The 18,145-nt window shown below is 38.2% G+C and overlaps 2 protein-coding genes across 3 annotated transcripts in view; one reads left to right on the top strand and one right to left on the bottom strand.

Annotated features, from left to right (window-relative positions):
- The window catches only part of DSC1 (desmocollin 1), a 352,925-nt gene that overhangs the window by 67,488 nt on the left and 267,292 nt on the right, over positions 1 to 18,145 (top strand). The gene's annotated exons all lie outside the window — the stretch shown is intronic.
- The window catches only part of DSG4 (desmoglein 4), a 47,081-nt gene continuing 38,455 nt past the window's right edge, over positions 9,520 to 18,145 (bottom strand). The window contains exons 13-16 of the mRNA XM_058692434.1: positions 17,240 to 17,379; positions 17,024 to 17,087; positions 15,447 to 15,655; positions 9,520 to 13,080 (exon numbers count right to left, since the gene is read on the bottom strand). Coding sequence (XP_058548417.1) covers positions 12,313 to 13,080; positions 15,447 to 15,655; positions 17,024 to 17,087; positions 17,240 to 17,379 — 1,181 coding nt within the window. The 3' untranslated portion in view covers positions 9,520 to 12,312. The remainder of the gene's footprint in view (positions 13,081 to 15,446; positions 15,656 to 17,023; positions 17,088 to 17,239; positions 17,380 to 18,145) is intronic.

Below are 18,145 nucleotides of genomic sequence, written 5' to 3' on the forward strand. Positions count from 1 at the left end.
TACAGGAGGGTAGGTGTCCTGTTTCCTCCTGTTCCACTAAAGAACTGCTCCCTCTTTCAGATTCTCCTGCTTGCTTCCTCCCAATAGAAAGCAAGTCTACCATCAGAAAATCTGAAGATTGAGGGAAGACACTAAGCACTTAAACCAGTTGGTTATCAGAATATGGTAATGGATTTTTCCTTTCCATTTCTTTAGATAATCACTTATTTTTCACTGATACATTTTATGAAATTGGGGTGGTGGAAAAGTGTTAAGGTTTCACTTGATTTTTTGTAGCACTTGCTGTGTGATATGGTCCTAAGGTACTGCTCAATTTTAGCATCCAGTGGAAGCTCTTGGCTCTAGCCACGTTGTGAAGATTATGCTGTTGTTGAATAGATAACACCCATCAGCAAGAGTTCATGAATCTTATTAGCTTGTGATATACGTTTGAGGGGGAGGTTTGTTTGTAATTGTTGTTAACGTGGTTACTGTATAAGCCGAATGTTCCCTCCATGCCCAGATCTTCCATTCTCTCTGGTCAAGGGTTAACACAAAACATCGTATCTTAGTTTTTCAACATCGTTTGTCATGGTAGCTTCTCTCCTGCCAATATCTCAGTGCAGGTGAAACAGAGAATGTAAATTCCCTAAGTTACAGGAGGTGGGTGAGCAACATTGGTTTGAAACTATGGAAATGGAGAAGATCAGGAACAAGCTAGTACTTGAAATGCACACGTTGTGGAAGATTAGTCATAGTTTAATGTATTCCGGACAGTGTAAGAATATCAATTTTTTTTTTTTTTTGAAATTAAGAAGAAAGACAAGCATTAAGTGTCATCTAAGGATGGGATCTACAATCATCATGTCAGATCATGCTTTATCTTTGCTGGGAATAGTTTTTTTCCTCTAAAGCACATGTTTAAATCTAAGGATCTTTCTTGGTGGATGGTGAACCTAGTTCTTTCAACCAGCTGACAGGTGGTACTTTGGAGATGCCAGTGTGGCATTGTAGTTTAGGTTTTCTCATACTCTTTTGGGAGGAGAGATTTTTTTTTCAGTGTTCAAATTGTTAGATGGTAATTTGGTACTTTCTTAGAAAATTATAGCATATAATTTTCGTTCTAGGATTACATTATACATAGATCAGAGCTGAAGACATAGATACATTGCCTTCACTTGAGAAAAATGAGTAAGTTCTAGGGCCATCAAAAATAACCTGGTGAAATTTAAGCCTTGATAGTGGGGAGTATCTATCTAAATATTCTTCTATAATGCTGGCATCCTTACAAATGAATATGTATCATAATAATGTGATACATTTCTTGGATCCATGGTCTCTGTCACAGTACTGGAAGGGAAACTGGAACTTCAAAAGTTGAACAATATATACTATGGCTGTGATTATTGCACTTTGGTGTATAAGGTATTTTTACAAACATTCAGGACTATCTTGTTAATGTGTTGTAATATACAGTTTCTTTAATTTTTTTAAATAAAAAAATTTTTTAATGTTTATTTTAGAGAGAGAGAAAGAGAGAGAGAGAGAGAGAGAGAAGAGTGTGAACGGGAGTGGGGCAGAGAGAGAGGGAGACACAGAATCTGAAGCAGGCTCCAGGCTCTGAGCTGTCAGCACAGAGTCCAATGTGGGACTGGAACCCATGAGATGGGAGATCATGACCTGAGCCGAAGTTGACTGCTTAACCGACTGAGCCACCCAGGTGCCCCATAATATACAGTTTCTTAAGTGCATAAGTTTGTAGAAATTTAAATTCCAATGGAAATAATGTAAAATGCATGTAAAGTTCCACATCATTATTTACAATATGAAAAGAGTGGAAGAAACCTCAGTGCTCATTCATGGCATGAAATATCCCTTAAAGTACTTTCATAAAGAATTTTAAACATAAAGTAGGCATGAGATTTTATATATCATAATCTCAACCTTAAAATGAGACGCAGTGGGGGCACCTGGGTGGCTCAGTCGGTTGAGCAACCGACTTCGTCTCAGGTCATGATCTCACAGCTCGTGGGTTCGAGCCCTGTGCCGGGCTCTGTGCTGACAGCTTGGAGCCTGGAGCCTGCTTCTGATTCTGTGTCTCCCTCTCTCTCTGCCCTTCCCCCACTGTTGTCTCTGTCTCTCTCAAAAATAAATAAACATTAAAAAAATTAAAAAAAAATAAAATGAGACACAGTGAGTAAGACTGTAGAGAAAGGATATAGAAGCTAGGTTTAACAGTCACGAGTTTGGGTTTCTTGGGCATTAACCTGTCAGCTGAAGGGTAGAGCTGGGAAACATTAACTGAAAGGAAAACTATCATGGTGCTAGCAGATGTTGTCTCTGGGTAATTCTATATGATTTCTGTTATCTTTTTGTATTTCCTAAATTTTCTACAATAGCTATACCCTAATTTTATCGTAGAAAATAATGAAAGCTGCACTAATAGCAAAACAAACAAACAAACAAAAACAACAAAAACCTTAAAATCTTAACACTGACCTATTTCAAATTTTTCATTTCTCTCCCTTATAAATGTAGAAAGCATTTTGTTCTTGAGATGAAAGTTTGGGCCTTAGTATCCATATTCTGCTCCTTTAGCAGATAGTCCTCCCGGGAGACACCTGTTTCAAGGGCATGTACTGGGCTTGATGGCTTGAGGTTGCAGTGCCATCTTTGGGACATGGCTGGCATAGCTGGTTGTCACCATTTGTTGATGATGTGAGATACACAATTATAATATGGTTTTGTGATAGAGGCCGCTAATACGGGCAGTTAATTGGTCCATTATCCCAAGGATTATGATGAGTGGATGAAACTCCAGTCATTCTCTCACTGTCTTGGTTCACTGAAATAGCTTCCTCATTGATCTCCTATTAACAGCCTCATTGTGCCCTTTGATCTGTACCAGAGCAAAGTTCACAAGTGATTTCGTTTTCTTTTTTTAAAAAAAAAATTATTTAAACTCAAATTAGTTAACCTACAGTGTAGTATTGGTTTCAGGAGTAGAACCCAGTGATTCATCTCTTACATAGAACACCCAGTGCTCATCCCAACAAGTGCCCTCCTTAATGCCCATCACCCATTTAGCTCATCCCCCTGCCCACCTCCCCTCCAGCAACTCTCAGTTTGTCTTCTGTGTTTAAGAGTCTCTTATGGTTTGCCTACCTCTCTGTTTTTACCTTATTTTTCCTTCCCTTCCTCTATCTTCATCTGTTGTGTTTGTTAAATTCCACATATGAGTAAAGTCATATGTTTGTCTTCCTCTGACTGACTTATTTCACTTAGCATAATACACTGTAGTTCCATCCACATTGTTGCAAATGGCAAGAATTCATTCTTTTTGATTGCTGAGTAATATTCCTTAATGAGGAAAAACTGAGAGCTTTCTCCCTAATGTCCGGAACATGACAGGGATGTCCACTCTTACCACTATTGTTCAACATAGTACTGGAAGTCCAAGCCTCAGCAATCAGACAAAAAAAGAAGAAGGAAGGAAGGAAAGAAAGAAAGAAAGAAAGAAAGAAAGAAAGAAAGAAAGAAAGAAAGAAAGAAAGAAAGAAAAGTTATCGAAATTAGCAAGGAAGAAATCAAACTTTCACTCTTCACAAATGACAATATACTGTATGTGGAAAACCTGAAAGACTCCACCGAAAAACTGCTAGAATTGATCCATGAATTCAGCAAAGTCACAGGATATAAAATCAACATACAGAAATCAGTTGTATTTCTATACACCAGTAATGAAGCAGCAGAAAGAGAAATCAAGGAATCAATCTCATTTACAACTGCACTGAAACCCAAAGAATACCTAGGAATAAACCTAACCAAAGAGGTAAAAAGACCTTTATGCTTTAAACTATAGAAAGCTTATGGAAGAAATTGAAGAAAACACGAAGAAATGAAAAAACATTTCCATGCTCATGGATTGGAAGAACAAATATTGTTAAAATTTTGATAGTACCCGAAGCCATCTACACATTTAATGCAGTCTCTATCAAAATAATACTAGCATTCTTCACAAAGCTAGAAAAAACAATTCTAAAATTTGTATGGAACCAGAAATGACCCCGAATAACCAAGGTACTGTTGAAAAAGAAAATCAAAGCTGGAGGCATCACAATTCCAGGCTTCAAACTACATTACAAAGTTTTACTCATCAAGACAATATGGTAGTGGCACGAAAACAGACACTCAGATCAGTGGAACAGAACAGAGAACTCAGAAATGGACCCACATACATATGGCCAACTAATTTTTGACAAAGCAGGAAATAGCATCCAATCAGCAAATGGTGTAGGGAAAACTGGACAGCAACATGCAGAAGAATGAACCTGGACCACTTTCTTACACCATACACAAAAATGAACTCAAAGTAGATGAAAGACGTAAACATAAGACAGGAATTTGTCAAAGTCCTAGAGGAGACGACAGACAGCAATGTCTTTGACCTTGGTTGCAGCAGCTTCTTACTTGACACGTCTCCAGAGGGAAAGGAAACAAAAGCAAAAATGAACTATTGGGATCTCATCAAGATAAAGAGCTTCTTCACAGTGAAGGAAACACAAGTGATTTCCAATTCGGTGTTCTCCTTTAAATATTTCTGTGGTTTTCTTTAAGATAAAAATAAGAAATCCTTAGCATGTCATACAGTTTAGGCTTCTGACTTCTTGTCCGTACAAACTTCTCTCCAGCCTTACCAGATTACTTCCAGTTTTCAGAGGAGCTCATCTCTTTTTCCATGTCCCCTGTTTCTCTGTTTCTCTCCCATTCTAGCGTGCCCTTCCCATTTCTTCATCTGGCTGTTTCCCATGGATCCTTCCAGACTCAGGTGAAAGGCCACTGCTGAGAAGCTTTTCCCAGCTCCACTCAGCTGGGTGCCCCCAATCTTATTTATTCCCCTGGGTAACACTTGTCATACTGCATTTTAACTCTTTACTTCTTCCTGCATTGAATTGTGAGGTCCTTGGTGTCAAGGACCTTAGTTCACCTCTCTGCTCCTAGCAGTTAGCTCACAGGTAAATAGTGAAATGATCAAACATCATTGAATGAATGAATGAATGAATGAGCTTTGGAATCAGGTCACGGTGTTCCCGTAACTTTTCTTTCTCTTAATTTTCTCCATCTATAAAGGAAGATCATAGGTGGATTAAATAAGAATATGTTTGAAAAGCAATTAGCATAATGGGTTGCATATAATAATAAAGAAACATTTGGTTTTTTATTCTTCTCTCTTTACAACACCTCTCTAGTTTCATGTTTCTCACACCTGGTGGCTCATGTCTCACTGATACCAAAGTCCCCACCCAGTCAGTGCCTCCCGTGTATTCAAATGTGTAATGAAGTCTCCCCAGTCAACCAGTGGTTATGCTGATCACATGCATGCACTATGACTTTTGTACCAACACCTCACCATCACTCACCACACATACTCACTGCCTCCCCGTTAAGCACACAGTCAGCATCTCTCTTACCTTTGACTTAGTCATCTTGCTAATCACAGAGAAACTCAGCTCTATGGATTCCTAACCTAAGTGTGGCCCTCTTTTTGAGAAAAACTTTTCAATGCTGAGAGTTGGTCTTTTATGCCAACAACAGTAAATACAGGTTGTCCTCAGTTTTCATTTGTTCCACTTTGATTCAACCTACTTTATCCACATTATATATTGGCACCTTTATGTTGCCTTTCTGTGCACGGTTTCACCCACACAGGAGCTGATGAACAAGTACTTTGTGGTAGCACAGGATGCCTGCCTGCCTGCTGGCCGGCAGTTCACGTCCCCACAATTGCTATCTCTGTTTGTGAAGGAGAATTTTTTATTTTTCTTTTAACGTTTATTTATTTTTGGGACAGAGAGAGACAGAGCATGAACAGGGGAAGGGCAGAGAGAGAGGGAGACAAAGAATCTGAAACAGGCTCCAGGCTCTGAGCAGTCAGCACAGAGCCCGACGCGGGGCTCGAACTCATGGACCGCGAGATCGTGATCTGAGCTGAAGTCGGACACTCAACCCAGTGAGCCACCCAGGCGCCCCGTAAAGGAGAATTTATATGTGTAATTAATAGGGTTTTATTGCCTTTTCCTTTATTATTTTTTTAAAATGGTAAGACACTCACAATCTTTTGTTTATTTACTTTCTTAGCAATCCACAAAAGCACCAGCACCCCCCTGCCAGGGATCCCTTCCCAATGTGAATTGTTTCTTCAGTCTTACTGTCATTTCAAACAAGTTGAAATAGAATTTAAAGAAGTTGTCTTAGCAAATTAATTTTCATTACCTGTGCTTCATATTTAGTCCATGTTTAAAATATTGTAACAACCATTGGAACATTGCAATGTTCAAGAAGTTATACCATATTTAGTGACAGTAAATGAGTTTTTTGGGGGAATGAGTTATTTTCCATGTAACAAATACGTGCAATTTTTAGGGTTCATTTATTTGATTTTCATGGTTGTTTTGATGAAAAGTTAAGAACCTTTCTGGGAAGGTTTTTTTCCATGTAACAAATAAGTGTAATTTTTAGAGTTCATTTATTTGATGTTCATGGTTGTTTTGATGAAAAGTTAAGAACCTTTATCTTAATATTAGGAACTCTATATTTCTTGCTGTATACTCTATGACTTACACACACACACACACACACACACACACACACACACACATTTTGTTACCAAACTTACATGGAATACATGGTTTTGAAAGAGAAAAAACCCACAATCAATTGCTCTAATGAAAGGTAACCTTATTATCAGCAGCCTCTCAAAGTTTCAGAAATTTTAACTTTCTTCTGAAGTATTTATCCTGCCTAAAATCTCTTTCTCTGTAACATTTTAACATTTATTTTATTCAGCTATAACATAGCTTCTTTCAAAAAGCTCACGAGGTTTTCAATAGCTTTATTACTTTTTCTGCAAAAGGTAAATTTCTCCTGAAATTAACTGTCTTTGTGAGTTATTTACTTGCATTTTCTTGCTAAGAGTGGCATTTACCCAAGCATTTCAAAGATCATTCAAAGGGCTGCTATCAAGAGGCAATGTTGTTGAATTGCAGACATTTCCTTTTAGATGCCTGAGAGAATTGGACTATATTCTTCACTTCTTTTTTTTATATATATATGAAATTTATTGTCAAATTGGTTTCCATACAACACCCAGTGCTCATCCCAAAAGATGCCCTCTTCAATGCCCCTCAGTTTGTTCTCAGTTTTTAAGAGTCTCTTATGCTTTGGCTCTCTCCCACTCTAACCTCATTTTCTTCACTTCTAAGATTAATGAGTGCATGCTGTGTCCTAGACATTCTGTTAATCCTGGAGAAAAGCAGTGCCCTTGTTCTCAAGGCGCTCACAGGCTGATAGGCATAGGACAAACAGCGTGTTGCTGGTGGGAGTAAAGGAGACTTAGCTAAGCCAGCAGGTTGGGGCTGTGAAAGAGATATCAGGAAATGCTCCCAAGAAGTGGCAATGCTTGAGGTGAGTGTTGAAGGGTAAGGAGAAACAAGCTACTTAGATGAGGAGAGTGAAGAGGGCTCCATGTAAAAGAACCGGGGAGGGGCAGAGTGACAGAGGTATGAAAAAGCATGCCCTATTCTAGAAACTGAAAATAGTCCATGCACCTCACTTAAAGTTAAAAAAAAAAAAAAGTAAAAGGCATTCAGTGTAGAAAAACTTTGGAGTCACTTTAAATATTAACTGGGGTCCCTGGGTGGTTCAGTCAGTTAAGCCTCCGACTTCGGCTCAGGTCATGATCTCATGGCTTGTGAGTTGGAGTCCCAAGTTGGGCTCTGCGCTGACAGCTTGGAGCCTGGAGCCTGCTTCAGATTCTGTGTCTCCCTCTCTTTACCCCTCCTTGCTCGTGTTCTGTCTCTCTCTGTCTCAAAAATAAATAAACATTGAAAAAAATGTTTTTTAAATATTAAAAAAATTTTTAGGTTTATTTATGAGAGAGAGAGAGAGAGAGAGAGAGAAGCAGCATGAGCGGGGGGGGGACAGAGAGAGAGAGAGGGAGAGAGAGAATCCCAAGCAGGTTCTACACTGTCAGCATAGAGTCTGACACAGGGCTCGATCCCACGAACTGTGAAATCATGACCTGAGCTGAAATCAAAAGTCAAATGTCCAACCATATGAGCCACCCAGGCGCCCCTGATTGCGGTCACTTTAGACCACCCAGCATATACCTGCTCATTGCAGTGGTTGTCCAAGAGGATCTCTGATGCTTTAGAGCCACCAGGCTCACCTTGGAATGTTGCCTTTTCATAAGATCCTAGGCTCTCTGCCTCAGTAATCTGGCCTCAAGGGCATCTCTGTAATCAACAACACACCAACTATCATGAGGACTCCTGGTGGCTGCCCCAGTGTCATCTCATAAAATAACACCATTTGACCATTTACCAGCACACAAAATTTCGTTTGTTCCTCATTTTATACCAAGTTAAAACCAAACCCCTAATGGGATTCAGGATTCTTTACCATGTGCCTTTCTCACATATCCTTTCAGAATTAGGTCAAAAGAATTCGAAGATTAAGAACAAGAGTAGGCCTGGGGCACCTGGGTGGTTCAGTCAGTTAAGCGTTCGACTTTAGCTCAGGTCATGATCTTGTAGTTTGTGATTTCAAGCCCTGTGTTCGGCTTTGTGCTGACAGCTTGGATCCTAGAGACTGCTTCAGATTCTGTGTGTCCCTCTCTCTCTGCCCCTCCTGGCTCATGCTCTGTCTCTCTCTGTCAAAAATAAACATTAAAAAATTAAAAAAAAATAATAAGAGTAGGCCATCCTGGGTTTGAATCTTAATCCTGCTACTCAATTAAGCTCTAACATAAAAATAAGAAATTCTTTTTGCTTTAGTGTCTTCATGTATGACGTGGATATCAGTCATACCGTGTAGTGTGGTTTTAAGAATTCAATAGGCTAATATATTCTGAGTAATTGGTATAGTAAACATCATATAAAATGGCTGACTATGAAATAATTTTGTAATGCCTATTTTGTTTCAGACTTTTTTTTATTATATTTAATTTGACCACTTAATATTCTTTGAATATGCTGTTTTTAGTTTTTATGCCTTTGGAATCCCTGTCAGATGACATTCTATTTGGCCTAGCCCAGATCTCACCATCTTCAAGGAGCCTTCCTTAATTCCCCTTATTGAAATTAATTATTCTTTTCTTATTTCAACAGAAATTAGTACCTCTGGTAAAAGAGGAACAATAATGATAATTTTATTGAATTTAAATCCAGTGGGAAAAGAGGATATTTAATTCTGTAACACATACAGTGTTTAGAGCAATTTCTGGAATTTATTCAGTTGACTTGTTGACTAAACTAACGTTTATAGTGAGCATCTACTAAGAAAATAATGATTTTACTGAGAAATTTTACCATTGGTGAGTAAATGAATTATTCTGAATTTCATTTTACAAATGAATCCATGCTCCTGTATTATATACATCATGATAGAGATGATAATCACCTAGTAACACGATGGGAAAAAGGTTTTCTGGATGTATGTTTGCGTGTAGAACACTACATGCACCAAAGAGAAAATGAAATGTTTCTTTCCTTATCACATATTTTTTATTGAAGAAATATATAAAACACTATTACATTCAGGAATACATTGCAACCAGAAATATCTAATCCAAAAGAGGAAATTTTTTTAAATAATTTTTTTTGGAAACAAGGTTATAAATACTCTGTCTTCTTAATGTCTTCCTCTCCCTTCACCTAACAAGACTTTTCCGAGCGAACCCATTTATGCATTTGAATGCTTTCTCTACAGGTAATTGCATAGGGTGAGAGATATGACTGAAGTTACACATTATTATATTTATTCATTAGATCTCATTTCTTGGGCTTCTGGGTTCATTTTCAAACCTTAAAATAAATGCTATATCAGCTTTATCTCCTAGATAAATCAGTATCCTAGCTCTTCAGCAGTGAAGGGGAAATCTTGCTTTCCACTTTCTGTTTTGTTTGATATTTTAAAAATATACCAATTTCAGAGATTTAAGTCATATATGAGTGATACTGACCGTCTTGGAATGATGGAGTTCTCCTCACTGATAATGTTAAAAGAGAAAATGAAATGGTTCTGGTCTTGTTTCCATGAATAGTGTAAGGGAAAACATCCACCAGATGTACATTTTCTCTTTTGGAAGCACCCTTAAATCTTTGTGTATTGATGGAAGGAAAAGTTCACAAAGAAATTTTCTTACCCTTCTCACAAGAGATTTCGGTGAAATTCTTATGCTTAGTACTATTTTCTTAATTTCTCAGTCTTAAAGTATTTTCAGTTTTAATACTGTTAGCACCTTACATTTAATTATTCACTAGTTTTTTTTTCATAATTTAAAAAATTATTGTCCCAATAACATGCAAAGTTCAAAAGCAGAATATCCACATCAGGATATGCCACAGGACTGAGTGCATGAGAGATGTTACATGGCTGGGACTGTTACAATGACCATGGTACTGATGCTCCTTGGCTACCCTATGGATTTGCCAAATTATAGAGTTATGAAATGTAGCAGAATCTTGGTTGTGAATAACTACGGTAAAGAATGACTGTAACAACTGGTAACACACATGATTTGGAAAAGATGAGAAAACATGTAAATAACCTTCTGGCAGTATACCGTTGTAGCCATTCAGCATTGAAACTTCACAAAACCCATTTTTTTTTTTTTTTGAGAGATAGTTTTTCTTCCAAGTAGGAAATAGCAAAGACCCTGCAACAGACCAAACTAGATCCTCTCCGTGTCTGATGAAGTTATAACATTGAAACACTGGCCAGAGTGCCCAAGCAATGGCCTCAAGGTTTTGTACCACAACTAGCAGGTTGTGGTCATTTTACCTCTCTAGTTCTAGATTCCTCTTCTGTAAAATAAGAGAATTGGACAAGAGGTTATGTGTGATGCTCCAAGTTCTACAGTAGTTTTAGTTATAAAGGAACAAATCAAGAAGCAATGCGGTTATTTCCTTCCAAAAGGAATAAGCCCTGACAATAAGTTTATTTCATTTACATTGTCTTACTGGTCATATTATAGTTACCACTATACAGTTTACATATGTTACAGAATTAAATAAAACTATCTTGCTAGAACCTCTCTTTCACAAGCCCACTTTATACCTACAAGGAGTAGCTATCTGTGCAAGTGTTTCCATTTCATTCATTCAGCAGGAGCAGCAATGTTAAAAAGAGAAACACAACTTGGTAGTGGACTTAAATATTTTGTTACTTATTCTTGGTAGGAACCCAAAGCTGTATCCCCAGGGTTTTAAGTCTAGAAATGAGTTAGAAGTTCTATGAAGTGAGAAATCATGTTTGTCTTCTTCTCCTATATATTCACGGAGACAAGACCAACACTCCACACATAATAGCTTCTAAGTAAATATTGTTGAATACGTGCATGACTACAGAGGTGCTTTGGAGAATATCTGATTGCCAAATGAAAGCTCTATGACTCAGGTCACTGAAACCGAGTAAACCATATTTCATATGGTTTTTTGACATAATTAGCAAGAATAGAGAAAACATTCCCCTTAAGAAGGAAATACTCTAATACTTTCCCTAAGAACTGTTTATACTCCATCATTGTCATAATTCTTTTGACTATCATAAATTATTTTACAGTTACTGATATAAATCAATAAAGTGCGATACACATTCATCCATATTGATTTATGTATATATGCATATCTATCTATCTATCTATATATATATAATTCTTTTCGGTGAACCATTTTCAGTGGTGCATTCAGCTGGCAAACACTTTCCCTGTATTATATTAACCATGCCCTAAATATTGCATATCTTGAGAAACCGAACAAATGACTTCAGATGTCTAATGATAGATGCTCTATTTTCCTTTTAAATCTTCTTTCAGAAATGTATACTTCATTCACTTTTTCAATTAAAAATTTTTAATAGAAATATTTCTCTAAAGGTATTTGCCTGGCAAATGCAGGCAAGATTTCTTTTGCAACCTCCAAGAACAAGAGCATCCTGGCTTACATGACCAGTCCTATGGGGCTGAAGACCTCTAAGATTCACCTTATGAGTTATGTGCTATTTATTAGATGGTATCAAAGGATATAAAACATTTTCTTTAAGTTTTTTGGCACATTATTTAAAACCAGAAAGAATTACAAAAGGCTTATCTAAAGTGCTTAGCCATATTCTCCCCCCGCCCCAAAGATATATTCAAAGAGTGGCATTGATCTTAGAATGTTCAGATATTTGTCGGCTGCTAAAGTGTTAAATATACTACATTATACATCTTTGATGGATATGTTGGTGATCACTAGGTGGAAGGTGTCCATATAGAATACTGACCAAAAGCACTTACTGTTGGGAGTAATGTATGTTACTATATCGTGTTACTCTGTGTCGAGATGTCATTGGAGATGTGGAGCCAGTGGTTTGACTTACGTGAATGTTGGGACTCATCATTTGTGTCACTTGAATTTCTGGCCCTACCAAAATACTGCCACTCATTACAGGCCCCATACAGCCTTCAGTCATGCTACCATTGCTCGTGTCAGGCATACCAGGACTAGACAGCACTCTCTCGGCATAGATTACATTGTGCGTGTTGGCTAACTCAGCAGGTATGCAGATATTCCCTTGAACATCATAGACAGGTGCCATTACTGTTTCGGTCACTACAACACTGGGTGCAAGCTGAGGATCAAAAACAATTGTTGTGGGTTGCACACATGGGTCAGCTGTTGTATAAGTCTCTGTCACTACGATATCCCCGTGGATCATGGGTTCCGGTATTGCCATTTCTGCCTGGAATTCAGCTTCTGAGAGGGTCATTCCTGAAGATTCATTAACAAAATAATTAGGCCCCAGCAAAGGCAGGTCAGTACTGATAGGTATACAGGCCTGCTGTGAAGGAAATGGTTCAATTTCTGTGTCTAAGCAGATTTCAGCCAGAGTCCTAAATTTTGGGTCTAAAGTTTCCATGTAGCTTTCATCTAAATCATCCACAATCCAACTGCAACAACCAATGGAGCCAACAGGAGACCCTACTCCCTCGTGGTCATAAATGAGCAAGCAGTCGTTTGCAGGCCGACATTCATCTTCATCTGCATAAGCATACGCTTTCTAAAATTAGAGGAAAAACAGGAAGTTAAAAGTTACTTTTCCTTTAAAATAACCAAAGAATAACAACAATGCTTTAGAGATGTCTGATCTGAGAAGATTATAATGGAATGAACTGAAAAAAACACTGACGATTTTTCGCTGTGTTTCTAAATAATTGGAATTTTTAAAGGAGATCAGAGGGCACTAATGGTGTATAGAATCTGAAGCAATGTGAACTGCTCTTATTTGAAAGCTAACAAATAATAGTTTCTGCATTTTACTCAGATTTTGGCAATCTGAATTTGTCAGACAATGTTTTAACTTTTTGGATTTATAGTCTTTTGTTTTTGAGGGGTCTAGAAATAACAAAATATATTTAGTTATGTTCAACATGTTATTTATTTAAGGAGAGATATTTGATCAACTTGGAATAAAAGCATGTATAAACATGTCAGTATCTTTAAGCTTCAGAGACTTATGTCCAAATGTTCAGTGGTTTTACATGACCGAAGCAAAGAGAGCCAAGATGTCTTTGGAGTTAGGTTAACAGGAAGAAGGCACTAAAAGGTTATCTACTGTGACTTTCAAATTATTTTTAATGATGGACCCTTTGAATGTAATGCTAGGTAGGAGCCCTGTATATGGAACTAATGAAAGGGAACTTCTCTGTGGGAAGACGATGAGGTGGCTGCTCTCCTCCAGCTGCTATGGCTCTTGTTGGGTTCCGTGAAATCCTACGGGGCCTGACATAATCTTATCCCCTCTCTGTTTCATAAATAAGGTAACTGAAAGCCCAGAGAGAGTGAATGGCGTGCCCCAGACTCAAATAATCATAGAATGCTACCTCAAATCCAACTATCCTTTTTACCCTACATCATGCTGCTTACCCTCTGGTCTATGCGAGATTCTAATTCTACCATTAGAAATGGATGGTTTTAAGTCTTGAAAGCAATTATTCATGAGTTTGGTATTACCATAAACATGCCGCTTAATATTTTCAAGTGACACCTCAGTAAGAGGATAATCCCCCTTGTCGGGGGCACAAGTTGGCTGTGGGGGTGGAGGGTGGTGGTGTAAAACATGGCAGAAAAGAAACACTGTACGTTCTGCAGAGGTTTTATCTTGTAGGGGGAGAGGCTGCATCTCACCACCTCTGAAACCTAGTGCCGTTTTTTAAAAGTTTTTTGTTTGTTTTTTTTTGGGTTTTTTGTTTGTTTGTTTTGAGAGAGAGAGTGGGAGAGGGGCAGAGAGAGGGAAAGAATCCTAAGTAGACTCCTGCATTGTTAGTGCAGAGCGCGATGTGGGGCTCGAACTTACAAACCCTGAGATTTAATGTATCAGGCACCAATTGTAATCAAAAGAAAAATTTTGAAAAATCAAAGGACATTAAAGGTAAGGCTCTTTTAATGTTACTGTGAATTTTATGAATGATTCATTAAATATAATTTCTATGTCATTTCCATGACACATAATTTGTGCCCATTTATTGGGTGTACTTAGTGATATCTATCACTCATCTAAATAATCAATACTGTTCATGTGATGGTATTTGTAATCACCAATTTTAGGGAATAGCTTACATTTACAACAACATCCTTAACATTTTTTGTTGTTGTTGTTAATAGCAGGTAATAACTCATGTATTACCATATATGGAATAAAACAGTCTAGTTGAAATATGAGATGAAATGGATTGCTATTAAATGAAATAAACATACTAACTAGGGATTCACAGGGGATTTATTTACCCTTTGTGCCACCCTGTCAGGCCAACCCAATGCCTATGGAGCTTTCTTCTTTGGAATGCTCAGACCCATGATCCCTTCTCTTAGTGAGGGACACGTATCCCTTGGGGATGGGGCACTGGATAGAGAATAGGAGACCGGGGTTCTAGGCCCTGATCTATCACCAAGTCATGATGATACTCTGTTTCTGAGTTATCATTCTCTTCCTTTCCCAGTCCTGGTTTTTAATTTATTTTTTTCTCCTTTCATTGGAGGTACCTGCAGGGTAGGAAGGACACCATAAAGAGAGGACATGCATACATTTTTTTTTTTTTTCTTGATCAGGATCTTCCCGTTTTGCTGCTGCTATGGGAAACAAAGTGGTAAAAGCAAGAGACAGAAGACAGAAAAATGGGAAAAAATGAAGTAGGGAATAATGAGAGATGCTAGCCTTTTCCACGATAGTAAGATGGATGTATGTCAATTGAATATGAAATGCTTTGGCAAATTGGCTTTCTGTATTCTAAGGAGAAATGAAATACTTTTTATTCAGGATTGAAATAGAGTTGAGAATAACTGAATATATTTCAGAAGAACCTATTGCCATCATTGTTATCATTCAGTCTCAAGACTATTTTGTATAACCGTGTGCAGGGGGATTACCTCAGAGAAATAACTGTCCAGGAAAGCCATGTTCAGGCCCGTGTCTGCATATTCCCACTGGGTTCCTATTGTGGAACTCCTCCTCCGTCGAGCTCCTGCTGAACCTCCGGCCGCCACGCCAGCGGCCGTCACAAGGTCTGTGTTCAGTTCCACTCCTGACACACCCCCTTCAACCGTTCCTCCACCCGCGTAGGTGTTAGTGTAGATTTCTGAAAGGACAGAGCATTTGTGGAACAGTGCTTGAGTGGTCCGCACTGTTCATCCATGTCAAACCCTGCTAGCCACTGTCTGCCATGTTGCACCACCACACATGTGAGTAGGTCCTGGAAAGCAAGGCCAGGAGCTATTTGAAATCTGCCCAGTCTTAGTTCCCTCATAAAATAAAAGTCAGTAAATGGTACAGAGGGAGCCAGCTTTTGGAATTGGCCTCTGATTTGCACAAAAATATCCCCTAGACTCACAGGTATGGAGCCAGCCAAGGGGAGCAGGGCCTCTGCCTGTCTGCATCAGTCCTTCTGTCACTGCCTCTGGCAAGCTCCCTGGCCTGTGTGAGAGGGCTTGCACCCCCCTCAGGACCGCTCCACAGCAAGGCCAGCAGAAACTGAAACAGTCCTCACTCACCACCGGTGCTGGAGGGAGAGCTGGCTTTCACAGGAATGTTCAGCCACCTTAGACTCTGCATCAGAGTCTGGTTTGGGATACTGAGGAAGCACTGCTGAGAAATCTCATGTTTGTCCTAGAATTGGATGACCTCTCTACTTCGTTCATTCATTGCCCACTAGTTGAATATTTTACAGTATTCCTAGGTGTACATGGAACTGGTAAATTAGGAGAATATAAGTCTGGTGAGGCAAATGCATGGATTGCATTGGCAGATATACTGTTTTTTTAAAGGCACTTATACATGAAATTAATCAAATGCAAATGCATGGATTTAAGAAGAATTCTTCAGTGTATTATTCGAAGAGCATATTTGCTGCTTTTTCTTTTCTCTTATTATTATTATTATTATTTTTTTTGAACAGCTTTATTACAAATAATGGCTCCAGTAGCTGTCTGTGCAAGGCACTGTTCTAATGTATATTTTTAATGTATATATACATATTTTATGTACATGTATATGTGTATATTTTGTGATATATATTATATAAGTTATTTATAGGTAACTTACATAATATATAGTAAGAACATTATATATTATACATAATATGTATATATGTGTGTGTATCGCTCTTTACAGGGACACCTTGAAGTAGGTGTTATCATAAACTAAGTTTCAAAGATAAGGAAATTGAGGCCCAGAGAGGTTAAGTGCCGGCCCAAGCACATAGCAGGGGATCAAACTCAAACACTCTGGTTCTAGAGTTTGCCTTTCAAATTGCTACGCCATACTCCACTGCCTGTAGTTTAAGAAAAGTAAAGCGATGACTTCAAACATGTTACTTGCCCTCTCATTATGCTATCATCTAAAAGTATTGGCAGATATACTGTTTTTTTAAAGGTACTTATACATGAAATTAATCAGGTTAAATAATTTTGCAAACTTTAACAAGAAACAGATTTTGGTGTCCACTGACCAGAAGAATCTATACGATCCTGGGTATTAGAGGCTGTCATTGGTACACATATATTTGACACATCCTGAAAAGAAAGAGAAACATTTTTGAAATAAATGCTTTATGTTAAACACATAACAAATGACATAGTTTTCTTTCTGTGTGTCGTACAATTATCAAGACATGCTCGCTTGCACTGAAACCCCACCCCGCTCTGGACCATGGCCATCCACTCACCCTGTCCTCCGGGCGGGCCCCTTCTATCCCCCAGGCCTGCATCACTCCATCTCCCCCTTCTGGCACGGGAGCAAACCTCGTCCCCAGGCCTTCGGGCTGTCTTCGTTTGCAGCAACACATGAGGAGCAGGAGGGGCGCCACTGCCCAAGAAAGTGGATAGAGACTTAACACATTGTTGCTCAATTTAGGAAGTCACTGAATGTATCATTTTTTGAAACATGTGGAATTATATTTAGAACCAAAGGGATGAATACAAATATAAGAAAGCATCAGTTCTTCCTGAAGAGTTGAATATATAGATCCATGTCTATGAATACAAAACCACCAAATCACATAGACTTTTAGAGCTGGACTGAAGGGAATTTGGGATTATGTAATCGGAGTTCTCTACTGATAGATTAGAAAAATTAGGCCCTTTATACCATCGATTCCAAGACTCCTAACTGGCTGCTGGCAGATCCAGGATTCTGATTCCTAGTCCCCCATGTGCATGCATGTGCATTTATATGTGCATATGCGTGCACATATAGTCATCTGTATATGTATATGTATTTGCAAGCCTGTGTACACATATGAATAAATATGTACTTATCTCCAAGAGCATGTGTATAAGTGCAGGTGCCTTATACATATATATACATATATTTGCAAATCCATATAAAAACTGATATATACAAATCCGTGTAACCAAACATCATATATACACTATAAATTAAATACATAATCAGTATATGTAATCAAAAGGATTGAATACAGGTTTCAGTTATAGGACCTAGGAATAGGACTCTTCCTCCACCCTTATATTTACACTTAAAACCAATCACATATCACCCACTAAATTTAATTGAGCTATTTACATTTATTTTAAGATCTTGTATACAAAATATAATGGAAACTTTACTTCAG

The sequence above is a fragment of the Neofelis nebulosa genome, chromosome 11 (assembly GCF_028018385.1).
Source record: "Neofelis nebulosa isolate mNeoNeb1 chromosome 11, mNeoNeb1.pri, whole genome shotgun sequence".
Lineage (NCBI taxonomy): Eukaryota > Metazoa > Chordata > Mammalia > Carnivora > Felidae > Neofelis > Neofelis nebulosa.